This window comes from Calidris pugnax, unplaced genomic scaffold (assembly GCF_001431845.1).
Source record: "Calidris pugnax isolate Ruff unplaced genomic scaffold, ASM143184v1 scaffold1, whole genome shotgun sequence".
In the NCBI taxonomy this organism is placed as follows: domain Eukaryota; kingdom Metazoa; phylum Chordata; class Aves; order Charadriiformes; family Scolopacidae; genus Calidris; species Calidris pugnax.
This window is the reverse complement of record NW_015090800.1, coordinates 5165300-5179925: the sequence shown is the minus strand read 5'-3', so window position 1 is coordinate 5179925 and position 14626 is coordinate 5165300. Positions and strand designations below refer to the sequence as shown.

The window sequence follows — 14626 nt, the reverse complement described above, 5'->3', positions numbered from 1 at the left end:
TTTTGGTTGGTTTGGGGTTTTTTTTATGAATAGTTGAGAATTCCGTTTTGTCCTTCTGCTTTCGAAACTGCAGCAACTATTATTGGTGTTTCATATAGCAAATCCACCCTGCAGGTCTCTCATCCCTGCTGGGGAGGCTCAGATACAACTAGTAGGAGTTTTCTGTGGCTTCTTCTGGTAGGTAAAAGTAGTATATGAAGTAGATGTAAGCTTTTCACTCTTCCAGCATGTCCGCAGTGACCCACAAAAACTAGTGTACAAGTCAATATCGGGAAAGCATCTGGCAGCATCAACACCGTGGTTCTAAGGGGAGTTTGTTGCCACATAAATAATTTTGTGAACTCTCAAAGTTTTATTGAGAATTGGTACCTCTCAAGTATAATAGTTTCTTTATGCTACCATTAAGTTCAGCTATATTTCTTAGTGACTTCATTGATTTTAATCAAAATAGGGGGCCAAGATGCTATGTTATTATTTGTTGGCATTTTATCAAAGATATTTTGTAAAGCTGACTTACTATAATAAAATCTTGGTCCAATTGTAATGAAGGCCTGAAACCAGTACTTTATGAGCATATGGTATCTCAAAACCTAATCTAAACTAGTATACTAGACTAAGTTGTAGACAATAATCTACGGTACTTTGAACTATGTCATTAAGATATTCATGTGAGAGAAAATATTCTTTAAGTCAGTTTTGACCAAATGTCCCCAAAGAAGTGAACCAGCACTGTTTATGGAACTGTCCTCCTTTGACCTGTTTGTGTCCTGCTCAACTTTTAATCTTAAAAAATTGAAATTACCAGAAGGAAGGAAGAATGTTCCAAGTCTTGACACTGAAAAATAAAAATTCCATTCATTCATTATAGATAAATGCATTATCCTAGCAATTTTGTATTAAATACAATATTTTCTTTCACTTTGTCCTAAACGTATCATTATGTTAATATTCTTGGACTCCGTAGAACTACTGCTATGTTTCACGTTTCAGATGGTTGCCTTTCAGTGAGGGATTTTTTTCCTATATGAAGGGAAATGACATTAAGAACATAATGATACAGTCCACATTTTTATTTATAGTTTGGTTTTTGTTTTTCTCTTCTCTTTGTAAGAGGAAAGAATGGAGTAGAAACAGGAACTTGCTGAAAATCCTCATTTAAATAGTTGTGCTGTGGTTTGAAGGCAGCAGTGCAAGAAAGTAAAAAGAGACAACGAAAGAGAGCAACCAGATATTAGTAGTAAGCACCAGTGTTTGTACCGTTAATAGTTTAAGCAGTATTATAAATGTTTCTTATCACTTCAAATCTACCTCTAAAATGTGTGGAACTTCATATTATGGAGAGCTGATTTTCAGTAGGTCCTACAGTCATTCTGAAAAATATTTCTTCCAACAGAAGAGGACCTATCTGATTAAAATAATTTTCTTAACCCTAGGATTAGTCAGAGGAGGCACTTTACTCCATGCCATTGCTGGTTCTTTCCAGCCATATCCAGCATGTCCTGACTTTGTCTAGGGATGGGGGTCCTACCTATTTTTACTGGCCTCCAGGCACCATTTTTTTCCCCACATGGTTGACCTGTTACCCTTTCCTCAGAGGTGTTTCTGGCACCATTTGCATTGTGGCCTGGACATCAACAGCAGCCTGTAGGGCCTGGGCAGGTGTCTTTCCATGAGACACTCTCTCAGAAGACACCTGCAATGGCTTACCCCACTGCTAACATGTTGTTGCACCTATGACTGCTTCAGCTGCAAGTTACAGAGAGAAGAGCCTTTGTAGTGAAGAAAGGCTGTCTTCCCTCTCTTTCCCTGAGTTCCAGCTTCAGCCAAAGCACAGACCATCCAGGGATTCCCACTTACTAATCCTTTCCCAAGAAATCAGGAATGTCTTCTCCGCTCAGCTGCTCAATGCAGAGGAAGGAGAAGGTGATGATGTTGCTCACTGTATCAGTCACAACCTGCCCTATCAAGCCAAATACCTGTGGCTTGGTTCCAAGCAACATAATTTACATTGCACGTAATTCATGTTTCACTCTCAGCTTAGTTAATGTTAAGCCTTTAGTACAAAAGGACACCGGATCACGTGTATGTGGCTTTCAAATTCCATTTTAAAATTGCATATATGCTTGCTGAATTTGGAAGTATTAAACACACATTTTGATTTTTATTACAAACAATATTGTAAGTAGGATAAACTTTTATCTAAATTGCAAATAGCTGTTTTATAAACCTTCTGTGTACTTCTTTGTTCAGATTCCACTTGTGTTCTTATTTCTGTATCATCTATGAGAAATTACTCAACTTAGTTTCTGTAAAGAAATCACTCTGCCATGTTTTTCATTTAGTCATTCTAAATTAGTCTGTTACTTCAGAGTTTACCCTGTCTTTCTTCTCTGACTGCTCTTCCATTAGCTTGTTATCTTCCCCACCTGATTTATGTCATTTATTTTTAATTTGTAATCTTATGGGAATGCATAATGTGTTTTAAAGTTAAACAGTCCACTTCTGGCCTCTGTTAGAAATTAGAAGTAATAATTGCAACAATTTATGTCCTTCATGTGCAAATGTATTCCCTGAGTTTAGTTGAGAAAGTAATGGGTATAGGAACTTTCTAAAATTATTACATTTTATAGCATTTTGAATTTTTATATTAAATTAATGTTTTGGGTGAGTATGAGAACTTGGGTTCAGTGTCATAGTTCTTAAATACTGGTTGAAGTCACAAACATTATCCATAAGTTGACCATATCCATAGTGCCATAACATTATCCATTTTTATTTGTGCCTGAAACCACTAATTTTAATTAATATTTATACTGTCAATCAGTAACATTAACTATTCCTAACCTGAAAAGAGATATAAAGGTAAAAACATTACTTTCAGGACATGGTCAAGTGTTTTGTGTGTGTGTGGTGTGTCTAAAATTCACTGTGCTCTCATTTCAAGCAGTTCCTACAAGCATATGTTCTACCAACCTGTGCTATTACCGTATTTTTTCGAGGGCAGCTCACATCTCCTTATGTTGTGCTATTAGTAAAAGGTTCTGTTGTTCTGTGCCTTGCTCAGACACTGTGGTCCTCCTGGAAGTTTTTTGCAGCTTCTCCTGGTATGAGCTGCTGCTATGGGTTTTGCTTGGCTGCACAGGGGTCTCTGGGATGGCTTCTGTGGGCATCCTTCCTGGATAAAAGGAACCACAGGAGGAGCAGCCGGGTCCACAGTTGGCTTATTGGGCTCACTGGGTTTTATGGACCAAAATATTCCATGGAAATTTCTTTCTTGGAGTATCCGTCAGAATCATAGAATCATAGAATTGCCCAGGCCAGAAGGGACCTCCAAAGGTCATCTAGTCCGACCCCCCCGCAGTCAGCAGGAACACCCCCAACTAGACCAGGTTGCCCAGGGCCTCGTCGAGCCTCATCTTGAATATCTCCAGGGATGGGGCCTCAACCACCTCCCTGGGCAACCTGTTCCAGTGCTCCACCACCCTCACAGTAAAGAACTTTCTCCTAATCTCCAGTCTAAATCTGCTCTTCTCCAGCTTAAAGCCATTGCCCCTCATCCTGTCACTGCAGGCCTTTGTAAACAGGCTCTCCCCAGCCTTCCTGTAGGCTCCCTTCAGGTACTGGAAGGCTGCTATTAGGTCTCCCCGGAGCCTCCTCTTCTCCAGGCTGAACAACCCCAGCTCCCTCAGCCTGTCCATGTAGCAGAGGTGCTCCATCCCCCTGATCATCCTTGTGGGCCTCCTCTGGACCCTCTCTATCAGGTCCATGTCCTCCTTATATTGAGGGCTCCAGACCTGCCCACAATACTCCAGGTGAGGTCTCACCAGAGCAGAGCAAAGTGGAAGAATTACCTCTCTGGTCATTTCAGAGCTAACAGGATTCTCCATGACTTCGTAATAAACAAAATGAACTTCCTCTTAAAGAGAAATAAGTAACGTGGAAAGAGTAGCAAGGGGTCCAGCTCTGATCCTGAAATAGCCAGGTGCTATTTCTGCATCTTTTCATTCAAGTACCTCCTGCTTTGTCCTTCTCTGGTTTGCGCTGTGCAGGTACAAAACTATAACTGCCCACCCAACCTTCTGTCCTAACAGGTAAAAAGTTTTTCCAAAACTCATCAGCTAGGAGATATAAGAGAGGTATTTAAGATTTTCCTTGTAGACAGATGAATTTTCACTGTGTTTATGACTATAAACGGGCAGAGCCCCTGTGGGGCAGCAGATGTCTCATTCATCAGCAGAGAATGGAGGTGACAAGGTCCAAGCCCAGCATGATGGGTCCATCACAGAGTCATTGTGGCAGCGTTTAGCAATCCAGCTTCCAAAGAGTAAACTAACACCTAAAGTCATGCATTGCAACTGAAACTAGGAGAAGTTGCCACGAAACTCTTCTTCACAGTCCCTTTAATGGGCAGAATTGTGAGCTTTCAGGGATTAAGGTTGTGGGGTTTGCCTATGTTACGTGTGCTTAGGTCAGCAGGGTCTGGCCCTAGCAGATAGCCCTGTGGTACAGGCAATAATTATTATTTCTTCTGCTTACCCACAGAATAACAACTTTCTGTACACTGTAGCAGCATTAAATTCCAGTGTGTAACATACACCAGAATTTACATGAATAGAAAATTGTCCTCTGACTGTGAAATGATCACTGCTGTTGCTGGAGAATGGACATATTACTTGCAAGTAAGGGATTTGCAGGAAAACTTCTCCAGACAAAAGCAAAATATAGCTTAGATTCCCATTTATATCATTTTGAAATGAATTCATCACCAAGGAGATAGTAATACTTTTGCTATTCACAAAGCTTAGAGATGCTCAGGAATGCAGGATAAATCCCATGTGTAAAACTATTTCAAATACATGCTGCAGGAGCCGTCAACAAATTTTTTCAGAGTTATTTCTCAAAATTGGTTGTAAAATCTATTCAAGTGTATTTAAATGTATTTAAAACATATTTTTAAAGTTTACATTATTTTAAAAAGTCATAACAGAATGTTTAATTTGAAATCTTACTTTAATTTTTAAATGCATGTGTTTAAAATATTTTTAAAAAGCTAACCTAAGGACAAAATTTCCAGATAGATCAAAAATATTTAAGGGTCTACATAAAAAAACCTTTTTTCTTTTATAGTTTTGTTTTATTTTGGGATTTCCATATTCCTAACCTTTTCCTTTGGCCCTTTTATAGCTCTATAGTTGAGAAACAAAGTTTGTATGCAATTGGCTCTCACTACTTCAAACGTACATATTTACACTGGTTGGTCTGGGAAGATGCAAAAGCTCTTGTCCGTTTACCTGAGATACAGTGTAGTTTAATGTATTTTGAGACAAAACAAAGGTTAAGAATAAAGCAGTTTAATTTCTTCTTGATGCTTATTTCTGGTAAGTTCTAAACGTATTTTTCAGACGAACCATAGCCTGATCCAGAAACACCTACGCTTTGGAGAAACATAGTTCCAGTTTCCACTGTTGTAGAAGTCCTGCAGTTCACTTCCTTTTTGTGCTGCTCTACAGGCACCTGGTATTCTGTATTCAGTTTTATTCTCCGTAGCCTGAGATGAGATACTGTTATTTTTTTTGCCCTTTTTCATCAGTGGTTTTGTGGAGTTACTAACAAGAGGAAAATAACACTTTGGGAAGTAAACCTCCTCCGTATAAATAATTTTAAAGGGTCTTAGCTTAGTGCTGCTGTGTTTACATTATGGGATAAGCAAAGGCCACCAAGGTTCTGCAGAGCAGTACCGCAATTCACCTGGCGCACATGTAAAACCATAGCATCCTTTTTCTTAACTATGAAGTTTCCTTCCCTCTGAAGGTCAGTAAATCTGGAATATCTTGGACCAGAGAAGCACAATGCAAGCTAAGTTCATGGTGAATTGTTTGGGATTTTTTTTCCCTGATGAAGTTTAACTAAAAATGGAAATGTATTCCTGTCATGACTTGCTCTAAACCCAGGAAGGAAGGCAGCAGTGGTGAAAAGTGTCTGAATCTATTGTAGTTATCTGCAAGCTTCCATTCCCCTGAGATGCTGAAGGCCCTTGCTGTTGTTCTATCCAAAGATAAATACTATGAAGCACTTCTGGGGGTCCTTGCTATCCCTTTCCTTCTGAGCTGTCTATTTTTACTTGTCATCAACTAGGCAAACATATCTGGCCTTGCCTTCTCTTTTTTTGGTCATTTCTGTGAGGCAAGTGAATCAATCTCCTCATATCCTCAGCTGAAAATGCCAACAAAAAAGGACTGCTGTTAACACTCCTTTATTTTCATAGAAAAGTGGCATGAGGAAGATAACCCCATTTCCGTTTGCATTCACAAGAAAATCTAGGAAATCAGGAGCAGAATTGATAGTAATACTTTTAGAGAAACTCCCCTAAAATACAGACTGCCAACCGTCTAGGTGAATCGAGTTATACCGTGGGGAACTGGATGTTCCCCATTAAGGAGCTGGTCTGAATGAGGGGTGACGTCTGCAGGTCACAGCTGTTTCTGAAAGGAATGACGTAAACAGAGATGACATACATGACACAGAAATGCTGCAACCAGCCACATAGTCAATTAAGAGGTCTTTGTTTAAATAGAAATCCCGTTATTAAACCTCGATGTTCTGAAGCTAGCAAACTCAAGGCAAGGCTAGCGTTGCTACTTTTTCAAAGATGTTTCCTCACAGACATCTGCCAGCCAGCTGTGTAGACTTTCTGTCTACGCTAATTTGCAAAGTATTACTGCTGGCCTTCAGCATTCGGAGCCGTCTTCTTTTGTGCTCTTGATGGTCAAAAACTTACTTATTGAAGTATTTTCTTCATCTCATTAATTTGGTTACTTTTGTTTAATTACATTTGATTTATTTTAGCTTTAAACTGGGCTTATTTTGTTGGGCTTCCCTGGATTTTATAAGGAATCATTGTATTTTGCATGTGTCCCCATAAATGGTGACGAGCACAGTGAGAAGATGAGATATCACTGAATCTGCAGTACTGCCCCACCGAAAACAACATCCTGGATTCTCTCTGGAGAATCTACTGGATTCTCTCTCTCGTCCACCAACCTCCTTTCAGTTTGGAAGGTTAATCTCTTTGAGGTGTTTTATATTTGATCACTTCATTGCTTTGTCCTTTCCTGGAGCTTCACCTGGAGGGTGCCCGGAGGAGGGATGCTGGCTTGGGCAGGTGGTGCAGATCCAGCCCTTGCTTTCCCTGCTAACACTGCCCTCTCCTGGTTCTCCTCCTCCGGGACCGAGAGCCAAGGGCCCTTGCAGGAGCTGGGTAAAGAAAGAGAGAATTACATCCTTGGCTTCTTATCCTGTTAGGTCGACCTCCCACCCTTCTGACGAATGGTACCATGAAATCTTGGCGCTGGCCCGAGAAGCCAAGGAAGCCAGTCCCATGAATTTGCCAGTGGTTTGGAGGTTTGCAGGCTGCTGGAACTGGGGACACCCGAATCCCTGGGGTTTCACTAGGCTGAGCAACCTGAGGCTCAGAGGTAGTCCCTGAAACCCAGTCTCCTGGCTTTCAATATCCAGCACTGCCTCTTTCAACCCTTCTTGTTGACTGGACCTCTCCTAGGCTTATCCATCCATTGCAAGGTTCCAACTAATAACTCTGCCAGGCTGTTGGGACCAGGCTGATCGCCTCTCCGCAGCGTGCCGTTTCTGAGCCATTAGGGGTTCCTGCTGAATTCCCCCCTCCCCTCCTCCTCCCCTTCTCCCCCGAGAGCCCTTACAGAGCCCGGAGTGCTCCCCTCCCTCCCGTTTTCCCCACTTCCCCAGCCAGTGTCACTCGGCGGAGCGGGATCAGGTTGCTTTTGCATTGTGATTCTTGGCAGGAGCCCCTCTGGCCTTGGTGTAGCTGTTCTGTGAGTACGGCAGCCCGTAGAAACAAAGCACATAAGAACACATTAAACTAACATTCAGCACGCAAAGCCCAAATAATTTACTAGATGCTACCCTGCCTAGTAAAGGGAATAGTGTAGCAGGCTTACCCTTTTAATTTCCTTTCTCTCACTTTTGTCTATAGAAGTCTATACCCTAACTTCCTTACAAAGCGTTTCTATTTATTCTATATTTATTCTATATTTATTCTATAGCTGTTTGTTTTTTAGTTCTTTGACTGTTTGTTTTTGTGCAGCATTCCTTGCAGTAACAATCTCTTGTGCTTTGCTTGCTACCATCAATAAACAGAAATGTACTGTTGTATCTGATTAGAATTTTAATTGTAGAAATATAACCTTTTCCACTGCGTTGTGGTAAAATGATCCCTGTTGTCCTGCTGCCTGACAGTTCTCTCTTCTTAAAATCTGCAACAAGCAGTGTTACAGAAGTACAAAATACAGATCAAGAAATGTGTGTACTGATGATCAGTTATCCCTTCAGGGTTCAAACATTCCAATTTTACATTCTTTCCATGTCATATATTAACATAGTAGAGTTCCAATAAAAACATGAATCACTTAAGAGTAAGAAATGTTACAGGACTGACAGATAATATTAGAAAAAAAAATTTAAAAGAAGGTTCAAATATAGATAAGCTAGTTGCTACAGCTGCTCCAAATGACAAAGAACTTGGGATGCAGAAGCTTGCAATAAATTTCAGAATCCATCTAAGTGTATGTACCTGCTACAAATATGCTTGTCTTATATTCATATGGAATATACTTTATTAAAAGAAAAATCATATTTCTGAAAAAAACAGAAGACCTTCTTGGATATATAGTATGTGAAAGAACTGTCTGCTTGAAAGCTCATCCAATCTATCGGTGTCATCCGGTCTAGTAAGAGATGCTGCTTCTCCTTGTTCTGTTAGATCCTTAGACCCCTGTGAGTACAGTAATCCCTAAAATGCTTGCACAAATTACAGCCTTGCTTGGGATTCTGCACAGTTCCCAGACTAGCATGGACTTTATCAATTGCTGGGCAGATAAACAGGTTACTGAAGGCAGATGTTTCCTGCTCTTCACTAAGGCTCTCTGGGCCCCTGATTCTGGCAACGGCATTAGGGTCAGAGCTAAAAATTATGTTCACGTATCCTCCAACACGTTGTGTGGCATGATTTGCAACACCGCTTGTTGGAAAAACAGTTTATAGACCGTAAACAGAGTATAAGATAAAGTTTTGGATTTCCACATCTCGTTCTGAACCGATTACAGTTATCTGAACAACGAATGATCCAGCAGGAAATGCACAGTTAGTAAACAAAACCCGACTACGCTCTATCACAATTGTGTACAGTCATCTTATGACTGTGTTAGGAAACAGAGTCTTTGAAAATGATTAATTCCACAGAAAAAATTAGAATTCTGGTTAACTCTGAGTGTATTAATTATGTAACATTTCTATGGACTTTGTATACGAAGTACTTCTGAAGTGATGTCCTGTGAAACATCCTGTGGTTCGTGAATAAAAGTCAAACTATTTAAAATAATGTACTAGCAAAATGCTCTATTGCTTCTGGAAGACAGTTGCTTTCAGAAAAGCTTTCTACAGAGGAAACTTTTTAATATTTATTGTAAAATGATTTATTCAGGGCCAGTTTTCCCATGTGGACGTGGCCATAACTGGAAAAGTCACAAGCCTGGTCCTGTAGAGTGAAAAAGTGAAATAAAGAAGGGGGAGATGATCCAGTTCTGGTGAGGCGAGTCACCAAGGGAAGATGCCCATCCTGAATGTGCCTGTTACGCCTTGGTTAGCTCCCTTTCTAAAACTGGTGGTTTAGCTTAGAGCTGAGCCTGCTGGGCAGGTCTCGTTGTCCTGTGAACATGTGTAATAGCAGAGAATGACCGTTCCTCTGTGTGTTTCTTGCAGCTTCATGAGGAGTTAGAAAAGGGCGAGAAGGAAAGCGCAGAGCTGCAGGAGTTTGCCAATGCCATCTTACAGCAGATAGCTGATCACTGCCCTGACATCCTGGAGCAAGTCGTCAATGCACTTGAGGAGTCGTCATGACCTCGGCCACCAGCCCCACCGGAGCAGCACACCAGTGGCCAAGCCCAGTCAGTCCAAGGAGCCATGAGAGTGGATAGGAACGTGAAAAACAGAAAATGGAATAGAAACTTCTGGTGCACCTTTTACAACGAAAACAACAGCAAAAAAAAAAACCTCTAAAAACTACATGCTCTCTAGGTTCTTCCAGACTATGATTAATCACTCATGTTTGCATTGATCTTCTCACTGCCTTTCTACTTTAGAATCCGATTCCCCATTGACTTTGTGGATGGTGACTTTTGGATACAGCTAACCAAAGCTCTTCCATGTGTCCTGAGAAAAGAAGAGGGGATCTACAGAATACAAGCAGCTCTAGTTCTTCACAAGGTCACACTAGGATAGCCCTTGCCTTTCATTCATTTATTGCTTCTTTTTAATTTCTTTTCCTTTCTTTTTTGTTCGTTTTTTTTTTTTTCCTTAAAAGCTGAAAGCCTGAATTTCATAGTGCTAAAACCAAACCTGAGCGTGCTCTGATTATGGCTCACACCTGGCCAGCATCAGCTAGCTAGCTCAGGTCTTGCTGCCTGTCTTAATGTTTCTTATGTTCTTAAATAACAGAGAGAGGAGAGGAAAGTTTCCCTATTTGTTCCTGTTAGTCACTTCGTCTAGCAGCTGGGAAACAAGGTATGCATACTGGTACTTTCTGTTTGCTTAACTTTGATCTTTATTGTTCACTGATCTGACTCCAAAGTGCCGAGTGGGGCATTTTTTCAGGTAACTGTTTCATCTGTTGATTTCTTGGGATTTTTAGCTGCGATTTCTCATTGTAGGTTGTTGTCTCCTAAGTTTTTATTTTATAGAGAGCTCTCTCCCTACAAGCAGGTGTGGTCAACAGGTCAGCTCCCAGCTTTAACTTGTATAGTTTGTCCAATTCGCAATTTTTCAGGCCATAGCTTTGTGAACACTAGCTACCATCAGAATAGTCTTAGGCATTTTGTAAATGAGCAAATTGCATCATTTAGCTTAAAAGTATAATTTTAAAGTCAAGTTAGGTCAATTGGTAACATAGTTCTTACTATAATTATAATTTAATTTATTTTGGTTTAGCTTAGGTTGAGCTTTGGTTTAGCCTTGGTTGACAAGGAATGAGTTTGAGTTCAGAGCATTAACCCATTCTTATAGAGGAGCATCTCTGCTGGAGGTGACACCCAGCTGAGTATATAGGTAAAAAATCACAGCTTTAGTTAAACCAGTGCAATTCTTATATGTATATGAGGGCCCTTAGTCTTGTTCCCATCCATCTCTGACACTCATTTAAGCCCCTGCTGATAGGTAATATGACCTGACATAGCAGGTCTGTTTGTCATTGTGGTAGCAAGTCAGAATCCTATTTTGTGAGTAGGACTTGGGTGTTCATTCTTGGACTATGCATTAATGGGGAGACACGTTTTTTCCTGACTACCAGTGGTTATGTGTGTCTGGGGGCATCTGCGGGACAGAACCCTTTAACACGTCCCCATGTGCTCCTTAAAGGAGTTGTTCCCCTGTAGCCTTCTCATCTTACTTAAGAGAATGATGGGAGGGGGAAAGGAGACCAAATATCAACACAGCAGTGGAAGAAATCTTGGTTTTTTAGTCACTAGCTAATTATGAACCCTCTCAGTAAACCTCTCATTCAGAGCCTGCAGTTTAATTCCATATGACTTACTACATTTTGAGTTTAATCGCTAGACTGATATGCTAGGGAAAATGTTCCAAGCCCTTTCAGGAAAACTGTGTTTCTTATGTCTTCCAAATCCACAGTACAGCTCCTCTGTAGGTCTTTCACACCTAACTTTTATCTCAAGAAGTGATTGATTGCTTCCAGTAAGCAAAAGTTTGAGTATGGGAAGATGTACCCTGTCTTTTTTTCAAACAAGCACTGAAATTTGGGAAAACTGAAACCTTATATACCTGTAGACTCCATTGAAATCTGATTTAAAGTAAATCGCATCCCAGTTCATTGTACTGTAATGATTCAGCAGAAGGAACTAGATCCATAACCATGGTGTCCACTAGGAAGAAATACGTAAGTCTCCAAAGAAGAGGCGATTCACACCTTTTCCATCTTTTGAACTGCCAGTGCTTTGCAAATCAGGAAATGTAGCTTTAGTTCTTGCTGCAGTAGCAGCCTGTGTCTGAGGCTTTTTTTTGTCGTGGGTGAGGAGAGTAATGGGAACCTGAATGTGTGCAAGGGGGGAACACCGGAAGGCGTGTAGACGGTGACTGTACATACCATTGAGCTGTGCCTCATCCCAGAACCACCCCTTTGGTCCCATTATTTGAGTCAGCACGTTTCGATAGGAGCTGTTGTTTTGAAATCTTTCCTCTTGTCTTTTCTTCATCGGCCCTAATTACTCACTCAAGGAATTTAATGCCGCCTGTAAAAGCATCAGAGCCATCAGCCTAACATCATCGCACCACCGCCACCGCTCCTGACTATCTCATTAACTTATATGGTCAAATCTCCAGCTGCCCTGGTTCCCTGCTGTAAAACAATCCCTCCTCTGTGAGAAGCTGTGGAATTTCCCTTATCGATGGTTCAAATGACTCCTCCTTGTAAACCTCTTACTGAGATGTTCCTTGATAGCGTTTCTGCTGCAGGCAGGGGGAGGGGATGGGAACGAGGGGTGGTCACTTCAGGCTGTCATTTCAATTCCCTGGCTTTACTGCATCACCCTCACATTGCAAGGAGAGCTCCGAGTTTCAGAGCTGGTTCTTCTGCATCTTTAACTCAGCTGCCAGCCCGTGGCTGTGATTCTAGGAAGCGCCCAAGCCAAAGGCAGTGTGCTGTCGTGACAGTGTGTGCAGGCTCCTCGCGTCGCAGCCAGGTGAAGCCCACTGTTTACACATCTCCTGCCCTCTTCCCCAAGAGGATTTGTCAAGCCTGGCTAGTTTTCACGCTGGCCATTTGCTCTTTTATCTGCCAGCCACACACCTGCTGTTTCTGCCATCTGGATTGTTGGGTCGTCGCAATTTTTCTCGTTAACTGCTGTTATCTTCTAGGTCTTCTAAGGCTTCCCATCTTAAACGTTGATCTTAGACCTCAGTAAAGTGCTTTCAGGGAGAGAGCAGATCTCATTTAGGAACAGACTTGATCTCCATTGAGCTATTTCAGATAATCTCTCTGATCCTGTGTCGACAGAGATCTTGTCATGGGGAGCAGCTTGAGGAACGATGTGATTTGGGAGGTGCTGCTGGCCACCTTTTAATGCTGAACCTGACCAGTGAAAGGTTTTTTCTTTTCACTCTTACGGAGTGCCACACCGCTGGCTTCATGGCAAGGTGGGGATTTTGTTATTGTAATCCATCATGAAATTGCGTGTCAGGCACATGGCAGAAGGGCCATATGTGTGCACACACTGTGATGCTCATCCAGTTGCCTAAGCCACCACTGCTCTCTTAAAATCTTATACCCCAGTGTCAGCAGGCAGGCAGATGCAGACAGCTTCCTAGCACAGCGGTCCTGCAAAGCAGCAGCTCTAGGAAATCAGAGGCCCTTCCCAGGGAGCCTGGGGAAGCTTGCTTTTTCTTCTCCTGTTGAATGAAGTTCCATTTGCTAGGGGAGCTGTGAAAGTTTTAATTGCTTTAATTTTATTGTTTTTTTTCTTTCAAGCCGTCATTTGTAGAAAAACTGAGAGATGTAAGGACTTAAGGAGCTGTCTCTAGAAAATGAAATAGGTCATTTTAGCTGGGTTTAGGGCTAAAAAAATAACTCAAGCCTGAAGCCCACATACAGTTTAAAAGCTGACATCCCAATTACGCTTGTTCATGATATCCATAAGTCCAAGTACTCACTTTCCTCTGAATCCAGCCTCATGTAAAACACTAAAAGGACATTACAACACTAGAATTGCAGGGTGAGGACATGAGCACTGTTTGCGATTGGAAGAAGAATTGCCTGGCACGCTCCCAACCGAAGCTCCAAGCTTCTAGTATTCTCTCTCATTTTGACTGCCTTTAACCAGCTTTCCCTCTAGAAAATGCCAAACCCTCTTTGGAGTATCCGATTTTTGCCAAGCCCGGGGGACAGAAGGTGAAGGTCTGACGCGATGCGTGAAGCTGTGTGTGCCGTTTCTGGTTGGGCAGCTGGAATATCCCTTCTCCAGCAAATTTTCTGGTACTTTGGGGCTCTCGGTATTTTGCACAAGGGAGCATTAATGTCATAAATCTCGTAGACATAACCCTGTTTTTTTTGAACCAAAGGGGCGCTTCGTTTTGTTTGCCCTGTAATTCCCACCCGTTCTGCTGCTAGTGCTCAATTTGTTGGGGAATTTCTGACATCTGATAAAGGTTGACAGGGTTGAGTCCCCGCTCCTGTACTAATTGCCAATCATTGCCACTGAAGGGGTCTTTACGAAGGACGTAGAGAGTCACGCACTGATACCATTTTAAAGCAAAAAAATTCACTACATAAGTAACGCTTATATTCCTCAACTGACTCGGATGAAATGCGAAAGGGAAATAGTACAATCAAGGCACCTGGTATTTAAAGGAAGCCTCTACTCGGCTCAACGCCCGCACTGAAAGAGGGAACTGGAGAGGATGGAGAAGGCTTTGGAAAAATAACACTGCCCCAGCGAAGCCGGTGGGGTGGGAGGGTCGGGCACGGGGCATCGCGCCTGGCAAGGTCCATTCTGCCAACCCATCTTGTCAGCGTGGCGAGGAAAAAAGAGTG

The 14626-nt window shown here is 41.8% G+C and overlaps 1 protein-coding gene across 5 annotated transcripts in view; it reads left to right on the top strand.

The window, feature by feature from the left end:
• Window positions 1–14547, top strand: part of ERC1 (ELKS/RAB6-interacting/CAST family member 1) — a 289235-nt gene extending 274688 nt beyond the window's left edge. For all 5 annotated transcript variants that reach the window (XM_014937474.1, XM_014937475.1, XM_014937473.1 and 2 more), the window contains one exon: window positions 9793–14547. In XM_014937474.1, the coding sequence (XP_014792960.1) occupies window positions 9793–9930 (138 nt within the window). In that variant the 3' untranslated portion in view covers window positions 9931–14547. The remainder of the gene's footprint in view (window positions 1–9792) is intronic.
• Window positions 14548–14626: the final 79 nt, after the last annotated feature.